This window comes from Sceloporus undulatus, chromosome 4, assembly GCF_019175285.1.
Source record: "Sceloporus undulatus isolate JIND9_A2432 ecotype Alabama chromosome 4, SceUnd_v1.1, whole genome shotgun sequence".
In the NCBI taxonomy this organism is placed as follows: domain Eukaryota; kingdom Metazoa; phylum Chordata; class Lepidosauria; order Squamata; family Phrynosomatidae; genus Sceloporus; species Sceloporus undulatus.
This window is the reverse complement of record NC_056525.1, coordinates 125,016,303-125,035,302: the sequence shown is the minus strand read 5'-3', so window position 1 is coordinate 125,035,302 and position 19,000 is coordinate 125,016,303. Positions and strand designations below refer to the sequence as shown.

Genomic DNA, 19,000 nt, shown 5'->3' with positions numbered 1-19,000 from the left:
CCTCCTAGTAGATGGTTTAATATTGTAAAATTTCCATTGTGGAGGCACTTCCTATGTTGCCTGTAGCACATTCAGAGTTGGCCCTCAGGCTTGTAGGAATCGCAGAGTTTGTACTACAAATTCATAATGCTGTCTATGCAGTTTTATAATGGGGTATTTAACTCCATATTTTAACCCAGTGAAAAGCTTTAGAGTTTTGCAGATTGAATATTGCAAAAGTTGAGGTGTTGGGAAGGAGAAGTTGGCTGGAGCAGGTCCAGAGCTTCCTTCCAGTATTCCTTCCTGCTCTTTGACATTTTCAAAGTGAAATGGTAATGTTTTGTGATGATTTGTTCTGATTTCTGGAGATTACAGCTCATAACAACATCCATGACAGAAGAGGGAAGAGGATTTTAGAGAAGGCCATGGGGATGGGAAACATGTGGTCCTCCACATGTTGTTGGACTGCAGTTCCCATTACTATTGGCATGCTGACTGAGGATGAGACTTGCAGTCCAATAGCATCTGGCAGGTGACTATTTGCCACTCTAGAAATGAGGAGTGGTTCTCAGGGGGTACTGGCAAGCAGAGCAAAGGAACCAGTTGGATCCTCTGCTTTTTGCCCAAAGCAATATCTGTAGATGCAAGATCATGTGGGATGGGGAAAAGAAGGGGTTTAGCAGGAAAGAAAGAAACCACTAGTGAGGAGATGCTTTTGCCACTGCCCGTCAGAGCCAGGTGGGGAGTGACCTCAAGATGATGGCCAAGATATTGCCCTCAAGGCAGTGGGGGTGTACCAGGATCCCTTGTGACAGTTACGGCATGATTTGCGTTGGCCAATGGGGAAGGGGACATGGGAACCATCCATTCTGCTTCCACACCTAGCTTCATGAAACAATCTTAAGGCAGTCATTTCCCAAGAGAGGTCTGGTTTTTCTAATTTCTATTTCAAACCCTGTCATGAATCACAATCTTCTCATGATCAGAGCAGGTATATTGTGGATGTATAAGTATTTTTTTGTCTATTCCCTTCAAGTGTTTATAGTGGCGCTGTATTCTTCTCTTGCTTAGGTCACTGAAACCAGAACGGGGCCACTTGGCTGCAGTAACTATGACAACTTGGACTCGGTGAGCTCTGTTCTTGTTCAGAGCCCAGAGAACAAAGTTCAACTACTTGGTAAGAGTGTTCCCCATTCAACTACCCATGTCACTGAACTCTAACAGTGTCCATCTTCTAACCTGTACAGAGGGTCAAAGATGCAAGCCTAACATACTACTGCAAACAAATTTGAAGTGTATTTTATATTTCTTATTGTGCGAAAGAAATTAGGTCTATGGTTCTAATGTGATTGGCAGGAGACATCATTAAGCCATGTGATCTCCTGCTATGATTCCTAAATTAACTTCCTTTCCCAGGATCCTATATGGCAAAGAGCCTCAGAATGGTCCTGAATTATATCATTGCAACCTTTTTCTTACTACAGTTGAAGTTTATGTCCAGCTACTATGCTTGGCACTCCTCTCTGATTGAAAACAGTTCTCCCCTTGGTACATATTTAATTGTTCATTATCCTTTTCTGATGGTGGCCTTCCTCTAAGTCCACTAACTGGATCATGCATGCTTTTGTATGTCAGCTGAGCACTTGGCCGAATCCCATAACTTCACGATATATACAGGAAAGTAAAATATTGAAATAGGTATATTATTTAAGTGGCAGTTATGTTGTGTTTTAAAATACATTTTTGTAAGTTGCAAGGTTGGGGGTCACTGTGACTTTACTGGTAATGTACATAAGTACTACAGATTGTGCACCATTGCCATGAAGGTGCAGAGAATGTACAGACGTTATCAGAATCGACATGAGATTTGCATATTGGACACTCAATATTCATCTAATGGATGATATAGAATATAAATTGATCAGAGACATTAGTTACATTACACAGTTAGTATGTGCTGCCACCACATATATGTTTTGTATACTGGTCAAGCTGAACACTGTCCTCAAGTGAAGAATACCCACACTGGCCAGGTAATATGTATACTGTCCAGCTGATATTGTCCACACTGTCCAGTATCACCTGGCTGTTTAGGCATATTGACTGTAGATTGTGCAAACTTCCCTATTAGTGCCATCACATATAATTTTTAGGAGAGTAGGTCAGCTAGTATTGTGATACATCCCCCCCCCCTTTTTTTTTTTTTTAGATCTGGAGAGCCTGTTCCCTTAATGCCCAAGCAACATCTTTCATAGTGAAGCAAAAGCCCATAGTGCTCATTGATGTAGCAGCAATAGCTGCAAAACAACCAAAATCCTTCACAGACGCCCATGAAACAAACACACAAACAAAATCTTTCCTCTGCAGCACAGACTTGGAAAGAGTCAGAGATGAAACCATTATGACAAAACAATCACCATTGAAGCTTCCCTCTTACCAGGACCTAAGGATTACAGGGTCCCTTGCTACAAATGCATTCACAGCTGACAGTGGTTTGCAGGCAAGGCAGAGGAAATGCATTTGGGCTACTGCCCAACAAAAGCCTCTAGTCTCCTAGCACTGCTGACACAACTTTGTTCCTCACCTCACATGCAGCAAACCCCAGAGGCTCCCTTCTCACCACCTGTGGAAAGCTCTTGGCTTGAACCGACCACTACAAGCAGTACAAGTTATGTGCTCTAAAGTAATCCAGTCCTCCAGGGATTACTCAGGGTTTTCTACAGCCTCATTGTGAGACACCCCCTTCTCACTCCCTGTTCTGCTGCTAGCATCATTTGACAAAGTTACCTACAAAGAGTGACTGAAGACATTAAAACAAGTTTCATCCCCAGGACTGTAACACAATTTTTTGCTTGTGAGATGACAAAGGAAAGAACTGGCAGTGAACAAAACAAAGACCCAGTTTGCAGGCCTTGGCCCAGGACAGACCGCTCCAAAAGAGTGGGCTGGTGGCTCCGTTTCCCTACAGAGGGACACCACAGCTGCCAAACTGCATGGCGTCCCTCCATAGTAAAAAGAACCCATAAAAGCCAGGTTCTTTTTCAGTCACTGGGCGGATGTCACGAGGTCGCCAATGGCGCACTCATGACGTAAGCAATACGCAGCATGGTGTATATGCTGCACATTGCTTATGTCAAGATGACAGCACCCGTGTGGATGGGACACTACCATGATGCGGTTGGTGCGCGGTCCCTAACCCTAGAATCGGTGGCGGCATGGCGCTTCGGGACCGTCTGTCCTGAGCCCTTGTTTCTTTCTTACAGACTTCCTATAAAGCCACAGAAAAGCTTCCTATAAAGCCACAGAAAAGAGAGTTGAATTTTATTTCAGCAGGAGGTATGAACACCTCCACCATAAATTTCCAAGCATCTTCTACATCCAAGCATCGCCTCCTGGTTTGCCAAGGCCTCATTCACCTCCATTAAGGAGGAATATGATTTGGATTCCTAGGGAATGGAAGAAATGGGATTTTGTCACTAAGCAGCAGAATTTTCTTTGAGATAAGATAATTGGGGTTGAGTTTTATTGCTAGTAGTGGTGGCAGAAAAACAAATTTAGTGAGAACTGCTAAAAATGAAAGAGGTTTTCACCTTCACTCCATTTTTACAATCATGGACAGGAAATGGTATCACATACAGTCCCAAGCACTGAAAATGTTGGCCATCTCTCTTGTACTAGCTTTTGGGTGGGTGCATTCACTGGAAACTAGAAGTTAGAAATCTGAAAGAAAGTCACACTGACTTCATTGTGATTGGCAGGAGACATTATAATGCTAAATAGTCTCCTTTTCTCTTGCAAGGCATTAGAAGCTAATAAGGAAAGACAACAACAGTGACCAACAGTGATTTCCATATCCAGAGTCTGGCCATGGAGTTCAGTGGAATCACCTGAGATAAATTTCCAGTACCAACAACTAGAAATGTAAAGGCTCAGGGAAACAAAACAACACAAAACAAACAACTCTGGAAATATTTTTCATTTCCCCCCACTGCCCCCTTTTTTGGCAAAAAAGAAAAGGAAAAATTGAATTATGGAATATTTTCTTTTTAGAATGATATGTAAAATGTTTAAAATAAGATGTTCATCTATTTATTCACCCAAAATCATTTCTAGAAGCTATGTTACAGGAAGACCTTTATATAAAACTGTGTACAGGATCAGATCATTGCAATTCCTGGTCTGTTTCCTTTCTTCTTCTTCTTCTTCTTCTTCTTCTTCTTCTTTTGGAAGTGAGAGCTTTATACCTGCTTGGCCCTATGGAGGACTTTGTTGTTATTTTCCATCAGATAGACTTCAGCTTATGGCAACCCAATGAGTGAGAAACCTCCAAAAGTCTTGGTCATCAAATGTCCTGCTCAGGTCTTGCAAAACATGAGGATGTGGCTTCCTTGACTGAGTCCATCCATCTGTAAACTAACCACTACACAAAATAAGCTAATGGTTGTAATTATCAAATTATTCCACTTCCTCTATCTATCTATCTATCATCTATCTATCTCTATAGTACACTTCTGCATGTTATTCCATTATACTATTCAAATCCTAGGGTGTTTATTCTCCCCAAATATTTTCTCATAAAATCAACTGTCAGTTCCCACTCCATTTCGGCATTATTTAGTGACCCTTCTTTAATCAATTTCATCCATTTGTCCATTTCAGCAAAATCATATAATTTTATCAACCAGTCTTCTTGCAAGGGAATAGCTGTATTTTTCCACTGCTGGGCATAAAATATTCTAGCAGCTGTGAGCATATGTAGCAGAATCCTTCCATGTTTCTTCTCCATCTGTTCATTCATCAAGCCCAACAGAAAAAGTTCAGGTTTCATTTGAAAGTGAAATTTCACAGTGTCATCTCATGATATTTTCAAAGTCTCAGCTTAGTCATCTTGGCTTCTAGTGAGAGTTCAGGCTTGATTGACTCTAAGACCTATTTTTTTTTTCTCCATAGTCCTTGATATCCATAGGGCTCTATGTAGGATTAGAAGATAAAAAATTGTTCCCTTTGTTTTGCTAATGCTGATGGTTCTTCTTATTCTTCTCTCTCTCTCTCTCTCTCTCTTTTTTTTTTTTTTTACAGTTTCCCCCATCCGTATCCTCACAATTTGGGAAAACCAAAAAGCCTCCTTAAGTTGAGGTGATCTTGAACTTTTAGGACACTGTTATCTTCATTTGCAAAAAAACAAGCAAGCAAGCAAAAGCTTTAAAATAATTATTCTCTGAATATCATGTATTTTTAAATATTCCATACATTTTAATTTCATGGCAGGCTAAATTAGGCATATTATATTTTGTATAACTAAAGTCACAAAGTGACTTCGAATCTATACAGAGTATAATACAGCTTTTTTTTTTCCTGCTGAAATTTCCCTCCCCTCCAAATAAAGAGAAATATGTTTTTTCCTACCCCGTGGCTTTAACACTTCTGGAAATTTTACATCTCTATTAAACCCAGTACTCTCAAAAACACCATTCTAGAAAAGAGGGTGTAGGGGGAAAGAAAGTTTAAACAAATGAAACTTGAGCAAATGGCCTTGAAATCAAAAGATTTTGTTCAGATGTTCTGCAGCCTTCACTTCAGTACTTCTTCAGCTTTCAGGCCCTTTGCTAAGATCCTGGTGGTCCTATTGCAATGGTAGATAAATCCTTCAGCCTGTGATGGAGAGAATAGGCTGGCCCAGTTCTTTCAGGGCTAGCCTGAAGAAGAAGAGCCCTCCTTCCAGTCCATCTGCCTTGGTCCAGGCCTCAGAGAAGAGAAGAATGCTGGACCTGATCCCCTTCTCCACTTCCATTCCCTTCTCCTTTTGTGTCGTGTCTTTTTAGATTGTAAGCCTGAGGGCAGGGAACTGTCTGTTATCCCCTCTGTTGTAAGCCGCCCGGATTCCCAGTGATTGGGCGGCATATAAATAATAATAATAATAATAATAATAATTATTATTATTATTATTATTATTATTATTATTATTATTAGAGAAAGAACTCATCTTTCTGTATGTCAACATCTGTTGGCATATTTTTTTTCCTTGAATTTTCATACAGAGGTTGCCAAGAAGATGAATATTCTGGTACCATAGAAAGTAATCATTTTAAAACAATGCTGGAGATCACTATACTCCTGCAGCAGCTCTCCACTGGGAAATCTCAGTGCAAGATTATGATCTGGGGAGCCTACTGCAGATCCTGGCAGCAAGTGACCTGGCCAGTCAGAGACTGAGAGATGAGCAGACAGTCAACGCAGTGCATAAGAGCATAACAGTGGATTCTCCTGGAAGACAAGTAACATCTGCAGAACAAGAAACTCCTCTGAAGAAGTGGGGACTACTTGGAATTTGTTTGTCTAGGCTAAGGCACATGTTGGACACTGGCTCTCATACACATTTAAAAGACAGTCAATAAAGGATCATCAACTGTTAATGGCTGGGTCATCTCAAAAATCCATTCCCGTTGAGGAAAAAAAAAAACAGATGTTCAGTCTTGACCTACTGTAGATTTCTGATCTTGAGGGAAGAATAATAGGTAGGCTCGGCTTACGTTGCAATGTAGGGTCTTCTTTCCAGTTTCTAGTTCTCCAGCTTTAACAGAGGGGCCATGCCTAGTCTCAAAGCTTTCCCATTCACCCCTCCCCCTTCCCCCTTGAATGATTCATTCCATCAGACATCCATATTTCTTCTTTAGACTCTTCATGACGACAAAGGCAGAGTTCATTTTTAATGGATTAAAATTTGGATTAGATTTCTTTGTCTGCTTTGTTTGCTTATTCGACTCTGGCACAAGTGCTTCTTTCATAACTATGACTGGGAGTCAAGTCGTTAAGCGTTATTACAATCTGAAAGGGGTGAAAAAATAACTACAGGGATGAGGGCAGAAGATCTGTTATTGTTTGCTGCAATATGTGTGCAATGTTTGTCTTCATGCCACAAAATCTCATTGACTACACTTGCTGCAAGTGCAGACTGGTGGGTCTCTTGGAACAGAAGGTTAATGCACTGCAGCTACATGTTGAGACTCTTCAATGCATCTAAGAACATGAGGACTTTAAGGATAGAACAGAAGAGGAACTGATCCTACAGAAACAACGGGAATAAACTGACAATGTAAATGAAAAAGGGCTGCAACACTGAAGGGTTACTTTGGAGGACGGTCACCATCAGGACCATGCACAATGGATTTGGAACTGCTCCTACTAAACAATTGTTTTCTATGTCTTCCTGAGGATAATTGTGGTGAAGAGGCACAAATGGGACCAGCAACAAGAGACACTACATGTCAAAAAAGAAAAAGAAAAGAAAAAAGAGCCAACCTAGTCACCAACTGCAGCAAGAAGAAAAGAAAGGGGAATTTATTGATTGGGGCTACAAAGGGAACATTATGTCACCCAGACAAGTTGAACTGGGCAGTGTGCTGTCTTCCTGGTGGGTGTATCCTTGATATCACTGATAAATTGCCAAAGTTCATCGAGAACACAGAGCAGTACCCCTTTCTCCTGATTCATGTGGGCACCAGTAACACTGCAAAGCACATCTTCGAGCAGATCACCTCAGATTATGAAGCTCTGAATAGGAAATTGAAGATTCTAGAGGCATATGTGCTATTCTTGCCAATTCTACCAATGAATGATAGCGGATTACACAGGAACAGGAAGATAATGCTTGTGAATGACTGTCTACACAGATGGTGACAGGAGAGGCTTGGCTTCTGGGACCACTGTCTTCACTTCTTGGAAGAAGACCTAGTAGCTACAGATGGGCTACACTTCACATAGACTAAGAAGAATGTCTTTGGCAAAAACATGCTGAATCTGATCAAGAGGGCTTTAAACTAAATCCCTGGGGCTGAGGGGTTGGAGATCATAATTTAAACATATGTCCAGAAGCAAGTTCTAAACCCAAGGATGAGAATTCTAGAGGAAAAGCTGATGGAGAGAATGGGGGCCACACTAAAACTTGCAATAGAATAAAATATGAGAAGAAATGCACTGTATGTGTCTATGCACCAATGCACTGTTTGGGAAACAAACAAAATAAGCTTGAAGTCTTAGTATAGGAAGTGAAATATGACTTTATAGGTCTACCAGAGACTTGCTATATTCCAATTCTGTTTAAAAAAATAGATGGGGAAGAAAAGGAGGGTAGCATTATATGTCAAAGACAAATCCATTTGTACACTTGTGAATGGTGCTTTTTTGAAATCTCAGGAAGCAAGAATTGGCAGTTATGGGGGACTTCTAACATCTTGTTATCTGCTAGAAGACTAGCTCTGCTAAGCATAGGCTCTCCAACAAATTCCTGATGTGCCTTGCAGATAACTTCCCCTTTCATATGGTTAAGGAAAGAACAAAGGAATCAGTAATTGTGGACTTGATTCTAACTAATAGGGACAAGTTGGTCACTGGAATCAAAGCAGAAGGTACATTAGGGGGGCATGGCCCCTGCTAGAATTAATTATTGTGAACAAGCCAAAGAAAAGTATAGTCAAACATGGACAATGAACTTTGGATTTCAGAAAAGCTTATTTGATCAAGCTCAGGAAAATAATGGTTGAAATCCCATGTCTAGAAAAAAGACACCTAGCAACAGTGGAATGTCATAAAGAAGGAACTGCTAAAATCACAATCATAAACAAATCTATGGAAGAAGGAACATGGGAAACTTTTGAAAAAGCCAGTGTGGCTGCACAGTAAACTCGAGGAAGAAGTGCAAATAAATAAATAAATAAATATAAAGTACCAGTTGAGTCTCCCTTATCCAAAATTCCAAAATCCAAAATATTCCAAAATCTAAAATTGCCCATATGAGTGCCTGAGGTAGAGATACCTTTACTTTCTGATGGTTCAATGTACAGAAACTTTGTTTCTTGCACAAAATTATTAAAAATACTGTGTATAAAATTACTTTCAAGCTATGTGTGTAAGGAGTACACCAAACATCAGTGAATTTCATGTTTGGACCTAGGTCCCATCTTTAAGACATCTCATTGTGTATATGCAAATACAGCACGCCCCTTCATACGCGGATGCACCATACACAGCTTCCGGTTTATGCGGAAGCCATGCTGCAATACTTTCAATGGTGCCACTACGCCGCATGCACAAACCTCATTCACTGTAATGGGGCTCGAGCATAGATGGAATTCGCCTTACATGGGGGGTCTGGAACGGATCCCCCACGTAAGGCGAGGTTCCACTGTATTCCAAAATCTGAAAAACTCCAAATTCCAAAACACTTCTGGTCCCAAGCATTTAGGATGAGGAAGACCCCACATGTATAAAGAATAGAAGGAAGAATGACTTACCAAGGAAGACAGGAAATGTGTTGAAAATGGAGTAAGCTTTTTTGCGCCCATCTGTTGTGGCATTAGGACACAGAGGAATGGATTCAATCTACTAGAAAAGAAATTCCAGCTAAACATTAGGAAGAACCTCTTGATGGTAAGAGCTGAATGACAGTGGAACATGCTGCCTTGGAGTGTGGTGGGGTCTCCTTCTTTGGAGGTTTTTAAACAGAGGCTGGATGGCCATCTGACAGGAGTGCCTTGATTGTGTATGACAAGGTGTTGCACTAGATGATCTTTGTGGTCTCTTCCAACTCTATGATTCTATGAGGGTTCAGGATTGTTCTCTGCTGCCTCAGAGGACAGAACTGGGGCTGATGGTTTTAAGTTACAGGAGGGCAGATTTTGGTTGAATATTAGAAGGAACTTCTTGACAATAAGAGCAGTTTGGCAATGGAATCAATTGCCTAGAGAGATGGTGGGGTTTCCTTCTCTGGGAATCTTCGAAAAGGGGCTGGACAGCTACTTGCTGGGGATACTTTAGTTGAAGATCCTGTAATGAGCAGGAGGCTGGGCCTGATGCATAATGGGCCCCCTTCAAGTGCTATGATTCTAAGATCCCTTGAACTAGAGATGCTTGAGATTGTGCCTGTGACTATGCACATGCAAGCATGTGCTTCATCAAGAAAGCATGTGTCCTCACTTTCTGTACATTCTTCCAACCTTTTTGGACATGTTCATAATTGCCAGTATTTATGCACATTTTTTTTAGTCATCTCACATGAAGCACAGCATTTGGACATATAAGTGATTTTGTGCACATACAAATTAATGGAGTTAGGTCGGCATGCAACTGTTCTTGCAAAGGTATTTTTTTTAAAAAAAAATCTGTCATAGAAGTAAGTTTCCAAAGTACCCATTTATTTCCCATTCAGTCACCACTGAGCTGAAATTTATAACCTCTCTGCATATTTTCTGCAGGCCTACAAGCACTGCTGCCAGATTATTTGCGAGAACGTTTTGTGGCTGCTGCCCTGAGCTACATCACTTGCCATTCAGAGGGGGAGCTGATCTGCCGAGACAATGACTGCTGGTGCCAGTGTGGGTCTAGTTTCCCACAATGCAACTGTCCTGAGGCTGATATCCAGGCCATGGAAGAGAGCCTCCTCCAGATTCAGGAAGCTTGGGAGACTCACAACCAACAGTTTCAGCAATCAGGTGAGTTTGGGAAGTGTGTCCCCCTCCCCAAAGCTTTAATGTTAGGTAGACATGACATAGTTGCAACTTTTTTTAGAGTAATGGAGCTCATTTGAAAGTGAAGGGGGGAAAGCATAAGGTACAGAACCCTTGCTGAAGATTTTAGTAACAGGACCCAGGCATCTTCCTCTGGTTGGATAAAGGAGATGCTGGCATGTTTTCTGTGCCACTGCAGTGCCACAGTGCACACACAGTATTTCCGCTAGTGTTAACTACTCAGCAGGACCAAAGGCAGCACTGCATTAGAAAACCCCCAGGAAATACTTAAAATCAAGTGTTTCACAGTTAGCTGTAATTCTTTACCCACATCATTGCTTGGTATAAGCCTGAATGAGCTTAAAGTGGAGGAGAGTGATCTGATTACTTTAGGATATGACAAATGCAGCCTTGGTATTCTCTTTCCAAACCCACACCTCCCAGAGTCAGCTACCTGTCTGGTTTCCACAAACGTTATTTTGCTTCTCTGTCCACTTCTGTCTTTAGACAAAGAAGATTATTACACTAGGGCTTACCAGCTCTCAATCATCCCTGGATCATTGAGCAAGAGTGCATGTATGAATGCCTGGCACGCTTCCTCAGTGTCATGGAGTCATAGGCTCCTTCTAGCATTACTGACTCATTCAAGGAGAATGAATTTCCTCTTAACGGAAACTTTGCATTAAGAGAAAATTCACTCTCCCTGAATGATTCAGTAACGCTGGGAACCGACGATTCCACGATGCTGAGGAAGCACGCCAGGTGTTCATACCTGCACGATTCCTCAACGATCCAGGGACAATTGGGAGACGGTAAGTCCTAGTGTGATAATCTTCAAAGCTTGTGAGATTTGGTCAGGCTGAGACAGAATGCCTAGTCCAAAGTCATGGATTTCAATCCAGGTCAGCTTGGCCTAAGAGCCTTAGCACACTACAAAAGTAAGCTGAGATGCAGCGAGACAGAAGTAGCTTTCTATTTACCTCCCCAATGACATCACAGCACTTCCATTCTCTTTCCAGAGTGAGACGGTCATAAAAGCATGCCATTTGCCAAACTGATGTTTCCAGTGTAACAAAAGGCATGCTTTACAACCATCTCCATTGGGAATAGAACAGAGGTTCTTTCAGGGCATGCAGAGAGGTAACCAGAAAGCCACGTCTCTATTGCTGCATCTCAGCTTACTCTTGTAATGCAATAAGACTCTATGTCCAGGGCTATGTTCTAATGATATGGTACTCCAGACACTGGTCTGCAGTTTCTATCATTCCTTATTGTTGGCTATGCCTGCCCAGAACTGATGAGGGTTGTAGTTTAATAACATCTAGAAAGTAACATACAGTATTGCTCACCCTTGCTGTAACCACAGCACAACACAATCAACAGTTTGCAAAATGGTAGTCATGCAAAAGATAGATATGCTAGTCATGCAAAAATATCGGTATAGTCATTTTCTCCAGATGTCCCCATGAGGATCATCTTTCTAGGCTGCTCACACAGAAACAACTCAAGGGTTCCTGTTGCTAACTGTGCCCCTACAACCATTAAACCACATACTGGGACATATTTACATACCCTCTAACTGTCCTGACTTGGCAGGGATGGTCTGCATTAATCCTCTATCATTTCAATTTTTTCAGCTGCTTTTAAATTACCTTGGGCGGTGTACAGACTGCCCCTTCAGAGTGGCCTGCACCCGCCCCTTTCACCGATGGATCAGGGCCTCAGCTGCCACAGCGGCAGCCCCAAGGCCCTGATCCGCCGCTTTTCCAGGCTGCGGGGAAGCGGCAAAAGGCTGCTTCCCCATGGCCTGGAAAGGGGTGTCCTTGGGGCTTCATGCTCCAAGGACACCCCAACAGCGGTGGGGAAAGGGAGAAAGGGGACACTCGGCCCCTTTCTCCTTGTGTCACTGGCACGGCCATTTAAAGGCTGTGCGAGTGACACAAGTGGCAGAAGGAGCTCTGTTTTGGAGCTCCTTCCGGTGCTGCTGAAAGGGCACCCCAAGCGCCCTGCAGCGGCACAAGGGCGTCACTCCATTTGGAGGTGGTGCGCATGTGATGTAATCATAGCGGCCCCCGTGTGTACAGGGCGCCGCCATGATTACGCCCCCGTCACGTGCTGGGGTGAGGCCGGTATGGACGCTGTGTCCTTGGCCAACCCCTAGCACGTGACGAGGGCACCATATCCGGCAGTCTAGATACCGCCTTGGTTTCTCTTTCCTCCTCTCAGTTTACCCCTTTATTCCCAGCTTATTTCAATTGCTGCAAATTGAATTCAAAGTGTAAATGTATTTTGAACTCAACTCAGCAAAGAGGAGAGGGGAGGAGGAGTAGAGCCTTGCCCTTCCCAATAGGCTCAGGCAAAACTGAACAGCTGCAGCTTGTTTATTCTTGCTGACTAATACCTTTTGCCATTTTGAGTGCACTCTGATGTTGCTTGGCCACATGTGTCCCACTTTTCATTTGTAAAATGTTGGACCGTATGCCTGCAAGAAGCCAAGCCTCTTCAATTAGATTCTCCCCTCTCCTATTCCAAGAGTTATGATTAGTTGGCTCTACACAGGCTAGGCAGGCTAATGCCCTTCTCCTCTTGACAGTAGCAGATGCTCTTGGATAACAAATTGATACAGCTTTCTCAATGCAATGGAAAGAAAGCACAGCAACACAAACAATATATATATAGCCTAGCTAGGTAATGAGCATTAGTAAAAGATAGGGGAAATGGCCAAGTTCATTTAGCTACTGCTGCTGCCATGGTAATAGTACATGCCATCACGAATAATATGACTAGCAGCTAGAGTGGGTCAGGCACCACCTGCACAGCATCCACTTTCTGAATGACTACTCTCACACATCCAGAAGTAGGGATGCTAAGAATCCTTGCAATTCTTGTTCTCAATAGGTAAGGGTGTCTCAATACATCAAGACACCTGACACAAAATGTTGTGCAAGTGGTAGAGGGAGTAAAAAGCATTTCAGCATATTATGCAGAGAAAGAGTTAGAACTAACGACTGAGAAAGGATAGAGCCCCACAGACATTATTTTAATGCTTCTTGGACAGTTAGGACATCTGATGTTCTGTTCTGAACAATAACTTTTCAACTTTAAATATCTCTCTTTAAATGATGGTGGGGCTAGCAGTAACTGATTATTGTAGAGCCATCCAGGTGCATGGTGCTTTACAATAAAAAGGGTTCATTGTGGGGAGCTTACAGTCTAAGATTTAAGGAAGGTACAGAGGGAGATTGAGGTGAAAATAACAGAAAAAGAAGTACAGTATGCATGTTCAATTCAATTGCACATACTTGGACTTCTTTTCAGGAGGTGACCAAGACATTTTTATTCACTTTAAATACGAGGGGGCTCAATACAGTTACATAAAATACATAATATTTACAGAGTTTTAAAATGTATGTGAGTGCCACAGCTTCTAAAAGAAGTCACAAAATATTGGATTCATCTTCAGTAACATTTATCCAACTAAAATTGCTTTACCAATAATTTATTTTCGAGTACTGTATGAATTTCCAAAGAATGTCAAGGTGTTTTAAACATATATACACATATCATATTCTTCCCTTCTTAAATCTAATACAGCACGTCAGCCTCAATAAATCTGTTGTAAACCAGCACATATTTAACCACTGATGAGTGGACGGTTAGAGATTAAGGCTGCCATCTTCTGCACATGAATTGTTCTTCTTTCTTACCTCTATTAGACGCTAAAAGAGAAATAAAATAAGCAGAGACTATGGTCCTTGCTCCCCTTTATTTTCCACCCACCTGAATCCTCCTCTCCAAGGGAGCTTTAGGATTCTTAGTAGTCAAAGCCTCTTTAGGAATTTGCTGGAGAGTGGATTACTCTGAGGGTCACAGTGAACCGTATGGGGAATGTACATTCCCTATGATTAGTGTATTTTCCCTCCCACAACTGGATTTCTCAGAGATACATACCTCAGCAATTAGACCTGCATATTTAAACCCATGTTTTCTTTCCAGTGCCTAATTTTTTAAAAAGAGGCTAAATGCAAGATCTATACTTGAGAAAAATTATGTGCTTATGAAAACTAGATGTCTCAGACCATGGTAGAGTCTCTTTGTTTGGTGGGTTTTTAACAGAGGTTGGAAGGCCATCTGTCGGGGGTGCTTTGATCATGAGTTCTTGCATGGCAGGGGGTAAGACTATGGCCCTTGAGGTCTCTTCCAACTCTATGATTCTATGATTCTATGATTTGTGGGAGCACTCTGCAAAACACTGTGCTAAAGATTTAATCAAGTTTAAACTTACATGTGGAAAGAGCTGGGGATGGACTTCAGATCTTCCACCTCTACTCCTGTATTATGTTTATGGGGAAGGTATGTTTGTAACTGCAAACATGGTTACATGGCCTCATGTGATGGAAATGCATTATCAGGTTCCTAGTCATGTAGAGTACTATAAGCAAGTTAAAAGGAATTCACTTATACTCTACTTGCAGTCCTTTCCTGGCAGCACTGGGAGACTGGGAACAGAGGAGACATGAGTAGAGTGTCCCTTGCTTCTCAAATACAGTAAACCTTTCTTTGGCTACCATGAGCACAGTGGGGCACTAAATACAGAATAGGGTGGTGACCGAAGCATTTTGTAGATGGAGCACTGCTGCACCTTCCATAGCCAGTCATTTTTTTTTTGGATTGCAGCCTTCAGTACAGTTTATGCATCTGGCAGAAACAAACAACAAGCTTTCCCTAGACTGTACCACTTCAGTCATTAGGGTGGGTTTACATTTTTTAATATTCCCCTCACAGAAAACACTTAACCTCACATAGGAAACAGAGTATGTTATGGAGATAGCTAAGCTAACTTTTCTTCTTGTCACACTATTATTCTGTTTTTGGAGAGATTTTGAGGTGGGAGACAGTCTTCAAACATGCCGCCTACTCACATCACCATTTCCAGCCTGAAATAGTTTTGTTGAAGGCAAATTTTACCATTTAGCTATCTACCTTTTAAAAGTCTGCTTTCTTCTTGTCTTTTCAGAGGAACTACAGTCCCTAGTGAAAAAGCTCCCAGTAGACCGCTTTCTGAATATAACAGCCATCTCGCAATACTGGGCAATGGATCTTGATATTCAGCATCGCTATCAGAAACTGGGCACCAACTTGAAGATGCTCTCCAAGAAGACCCATCGGATTGTCCGGCGCCTTTTTAACCTGGCAAAGCGCTGTCGTAGGCAACCTCACTTCAGACTTCCAAAGGAGAGGTCTGGTATATTTATAGGCAGGTTTCCTTAGGCCACACTCGCATCTAGGGATAGGTGCAACTTAAGCCAGCCTTTCCTAGCTTGGCTTCCAGATGTTTTGGATTGTAACTCTCAGCATTCCTCAGAAAAATAGGATAATGGTAGTTCTAGGTCAGAGGGAGCCAGGCTGGGGAAGGTTGCCTGGAGTTCACTGATTGACGCTGTCTTAACTGTGTGTGTACTCCACTGGATTATTGCTGTTATTGGGTGTGTGTGGGAGGGGTACTCCTGTGAAGTATTTTATGTGAGACTTGCTATCTGATCGAGAACTTGAAGCCCTGAGAAGCTTAGCGATGCTTTAGAAGTCATTATATTTAATGGGAATTGAGTATCCATGGATTTTGTTATCCACAGGGGATCTTGGAACCAAACCCCAGCATATAACAAGGGTCCACTGTATTTAGCCCTCAGAGACATCTGTGAAGAAAACAGATTTCTAAAACAGAAATTATGTTTTCAAAATCCACACTGGATATTTCAGTGTAAATACACATGTAAATGAACATAGAATTAATACCAATTATTTTACATTTTTTTAAAAAGCAGATAAATGGAAAGTTCAGTGCTACAGCCACTTCATACTCACCAACATTTCACAAATAAAAATCAGAACATGTGTCACTAAGCAAATTCAAAATAATAATATTAATTATTATTATTATTATTATTATTTGTATCCCACCTCTCCATGGTCAAGATGGCAAGAAGTTATTAATGAGGAAGAACACACAAGCTAGGAGAGATTGCAGCAGTTTGTGTTTGCCTAAGCCTACTGGGAGGGACAAGAATCTGCCTTTCTTCTCCTCTTTTCCCACTGGGTTGATTGACTTTGAACTCAGTTTGCAGCAATTGAAGCAAACTGAGGACAAAGGGGTACAGTGGGAGGAGAGAAAAAGTGGGGAACAGAGGATTATTTGGGACTGTCCCTGCCAGATCAAAACAGAGAGTATGCCACTTTCTCTAATCACCTTGAAATAGTCATGGGGAAAGTACCAAAGAAAGGTGGTGGGACGGGGGGGGGGGGGGTCCCACCAAGTATGTCAGCATTACTTTAAATGTTGAGGAACTTAGATTTGCAAGAGGCTGGGTAACCTTAAGGACTGTTGGCACTGGTGTAGGCTGGTAATAACTGAGGAAAACTCAACGTTTGGATGAGTTAAGATGGTTTTATTTTGAAGAATGCAGAGTGGAATCACACACACATAAAGCAGTTCTCGCAGACATAATATTCAGAGCTAACTAAAATGGAAATCGGGAAATGGGATAGTGGGGTTGGAGGTGTTTAAAAGGCAACGGTGTGTGCAGAGGCTAGTTTTTTGCGACCAATATTTATACCTGAAAAATAGCCTTTGGGGATGGACCGTCTTGTGAGGTAAGAAAGATTTGATGATATTTCCCAGGAATCAACAATGGGATTCCAGGCTTGTTGATGGCTTTAACTTTAGGGAGACAAAAACAGTGATTGGATAAGGATGAACCCAGTGTGGATGGACAGGGAAGTTAGCTGAGGTAGGCAGAGAGAACTGGCTGACTAATTTGGTGGAATGAGGCCTCATTTGTCTCTTAGTGCAAGAGGAAATACAGAGGACTTGGGGGAAGGAAGGAGCGATCAATGTACCCATTCAGCCTTTGTATTGTATTATTACCTGGATTGTCCACATGCCCCCAGGTCTTCATTCCTTTTCTCCTAGGAACCTTGTCTAGTGTTCTCAAAAGCCAACAAGACCTCTTTTGAACATGCTGGCTTCAGAGATGAAATATGAAAACAGGAGGACCCCAGATACAGCGTGGGCTATGCAGGGTGTCTTAACAACCCCCTGAACATTTTGGAGAAAAGAGTTGAAACCACCTTGAAACCTCCCAACTCATCAGAACATGTGCCACATCTTTTGTGTCCTCATGGCTGCCAGGGACATGCTTTTCCTATTTTGGGTGGCTTCAGGTGTTTTGGCATCACTGCCCTTTCACTGAATTCTGAAGGAGTCCCCCTCCACTCTTAGCCTCCCCCCATGTTTTGCCACTGCATCTTCCATCTTTTTTCATACCTTGGAAAATCCATGAAGAAGGAAATATAGAACATGACAAGCCCCTTTCTAAATCTGACCTCTCATATTGTTCCAAGTCTTTGCTCTTTATTTTTTTGTGGCTGCCATTTGGTTTAACTTGGAGTTCTTTTAAAATTAATTTGGGAATTGGTGCACAGCTGTATGAGAGCCAGCATGAAGTAGTGGTTTGAGAGTTGGACTGTGACTTTGCAGACCAGGGTTCAAATCCCAGCTATCTACTTGGGAAAGTCTACCTGGGATCTACTTGGGAAAGTCACACTCTCTCAGCCTCAGAGGATAGTAGTGGCAAACCCCTCTGAAGAAACGTGCCAAGAAAAACCCATACGTCAGAAATGACTTGAAGGCATACAACCACAACAATAAGCATAGCTGTATACACAGTTTGTTACAGTTTTTACTCTCAGTCTTTTTATTCTATCATAATACTAACTGAAAGGACTCTAGATTGCCTTGAGTTTCCTTTGTGTACTGTATTGGTCTTGACTGCCTAGCCAAAGCCCATCCCTCTGACATAATGAGTATATCTAAACACATGTGCCAAGATACCTGTAAGAAAAAGATGGATACAAACTGAAAACTGCAGCAAAGTAGGTGCAGCATTCTGTGCAAAATAAAATAAAAGCCACAAGAATTGCAAATTGTTGACACAGCAGGACTATTCCAGAAATGAGATAAAAATTAATTTGGAACCCCTTAATATACAGAGAATGCCAAGATTCTGAGACTTTCACAAGCACCCATCATGGATGCTGGCTGAGCAGATATAGACCCCCTTAGACATGATGACTGACTGTCCCTGACTGGTTTTAGGGACCTGTGCTATGCTTCCAGAGAGGGCTGTAAGTGGATGGTCCTTGGGTGCTATGTGTCCTGTATATATCTTACCAGGTTACCTCCCACAATGGTCTATCTTGCTGACACTGCTCCACCAATCAATGGGATTAAATAGAGCAGTTTGAGGATATATTGGGGATGTTCCATGATCTCCATGGTATGACAAACTGTACCAGCCCAAGAGCTGATGTAGCAAATACCTTCCTGTTGGAAGCAATGGGAAGAGAAGAAAGGGGGGAAACGGGACTTTCCAAATAAAATCAAAAGTGATTTCACCAAGCCTAAGATTGCACTCCTGTGGTTTCAGGAGCAGAAATGCCCGATTTCCTCTCCATTGCAA

The 19,000-nt window shown here is 42.0% G+C and overlaps 1 protein-coding gene across 2 annotated transcripts in view; it reads left to right on the top strand.

Annotated features, from left to right (window-relative positions):
- BRINP2 (BMP/retinoic acid inducible neural specific 2) overlaps positions 1–19,000 on the top strand; it is a 133,724-nt gene that overhangs the window by 111,856 nt on the left and 2,868 nt on the right. For both annotated transcript variants that reach the window (XM_042466219.1, XM_042466218.1), the window contains exons 5-7: positions 1,051–1,156; positions 10,230–10,466; positions 15,499–15,721. In XM_042466219.1, coding sequence (XP_042322153.1) covers positions 1,051–1,156; positions 10,230–10,466; positions 15,499–15,721 — 566 coding nt within the window. The remainder of the gene's footprint in view (positions 1–1,050; positions 1,157–10,229; positions 10,467–15,498; positions 15,722–19,000) is intronic.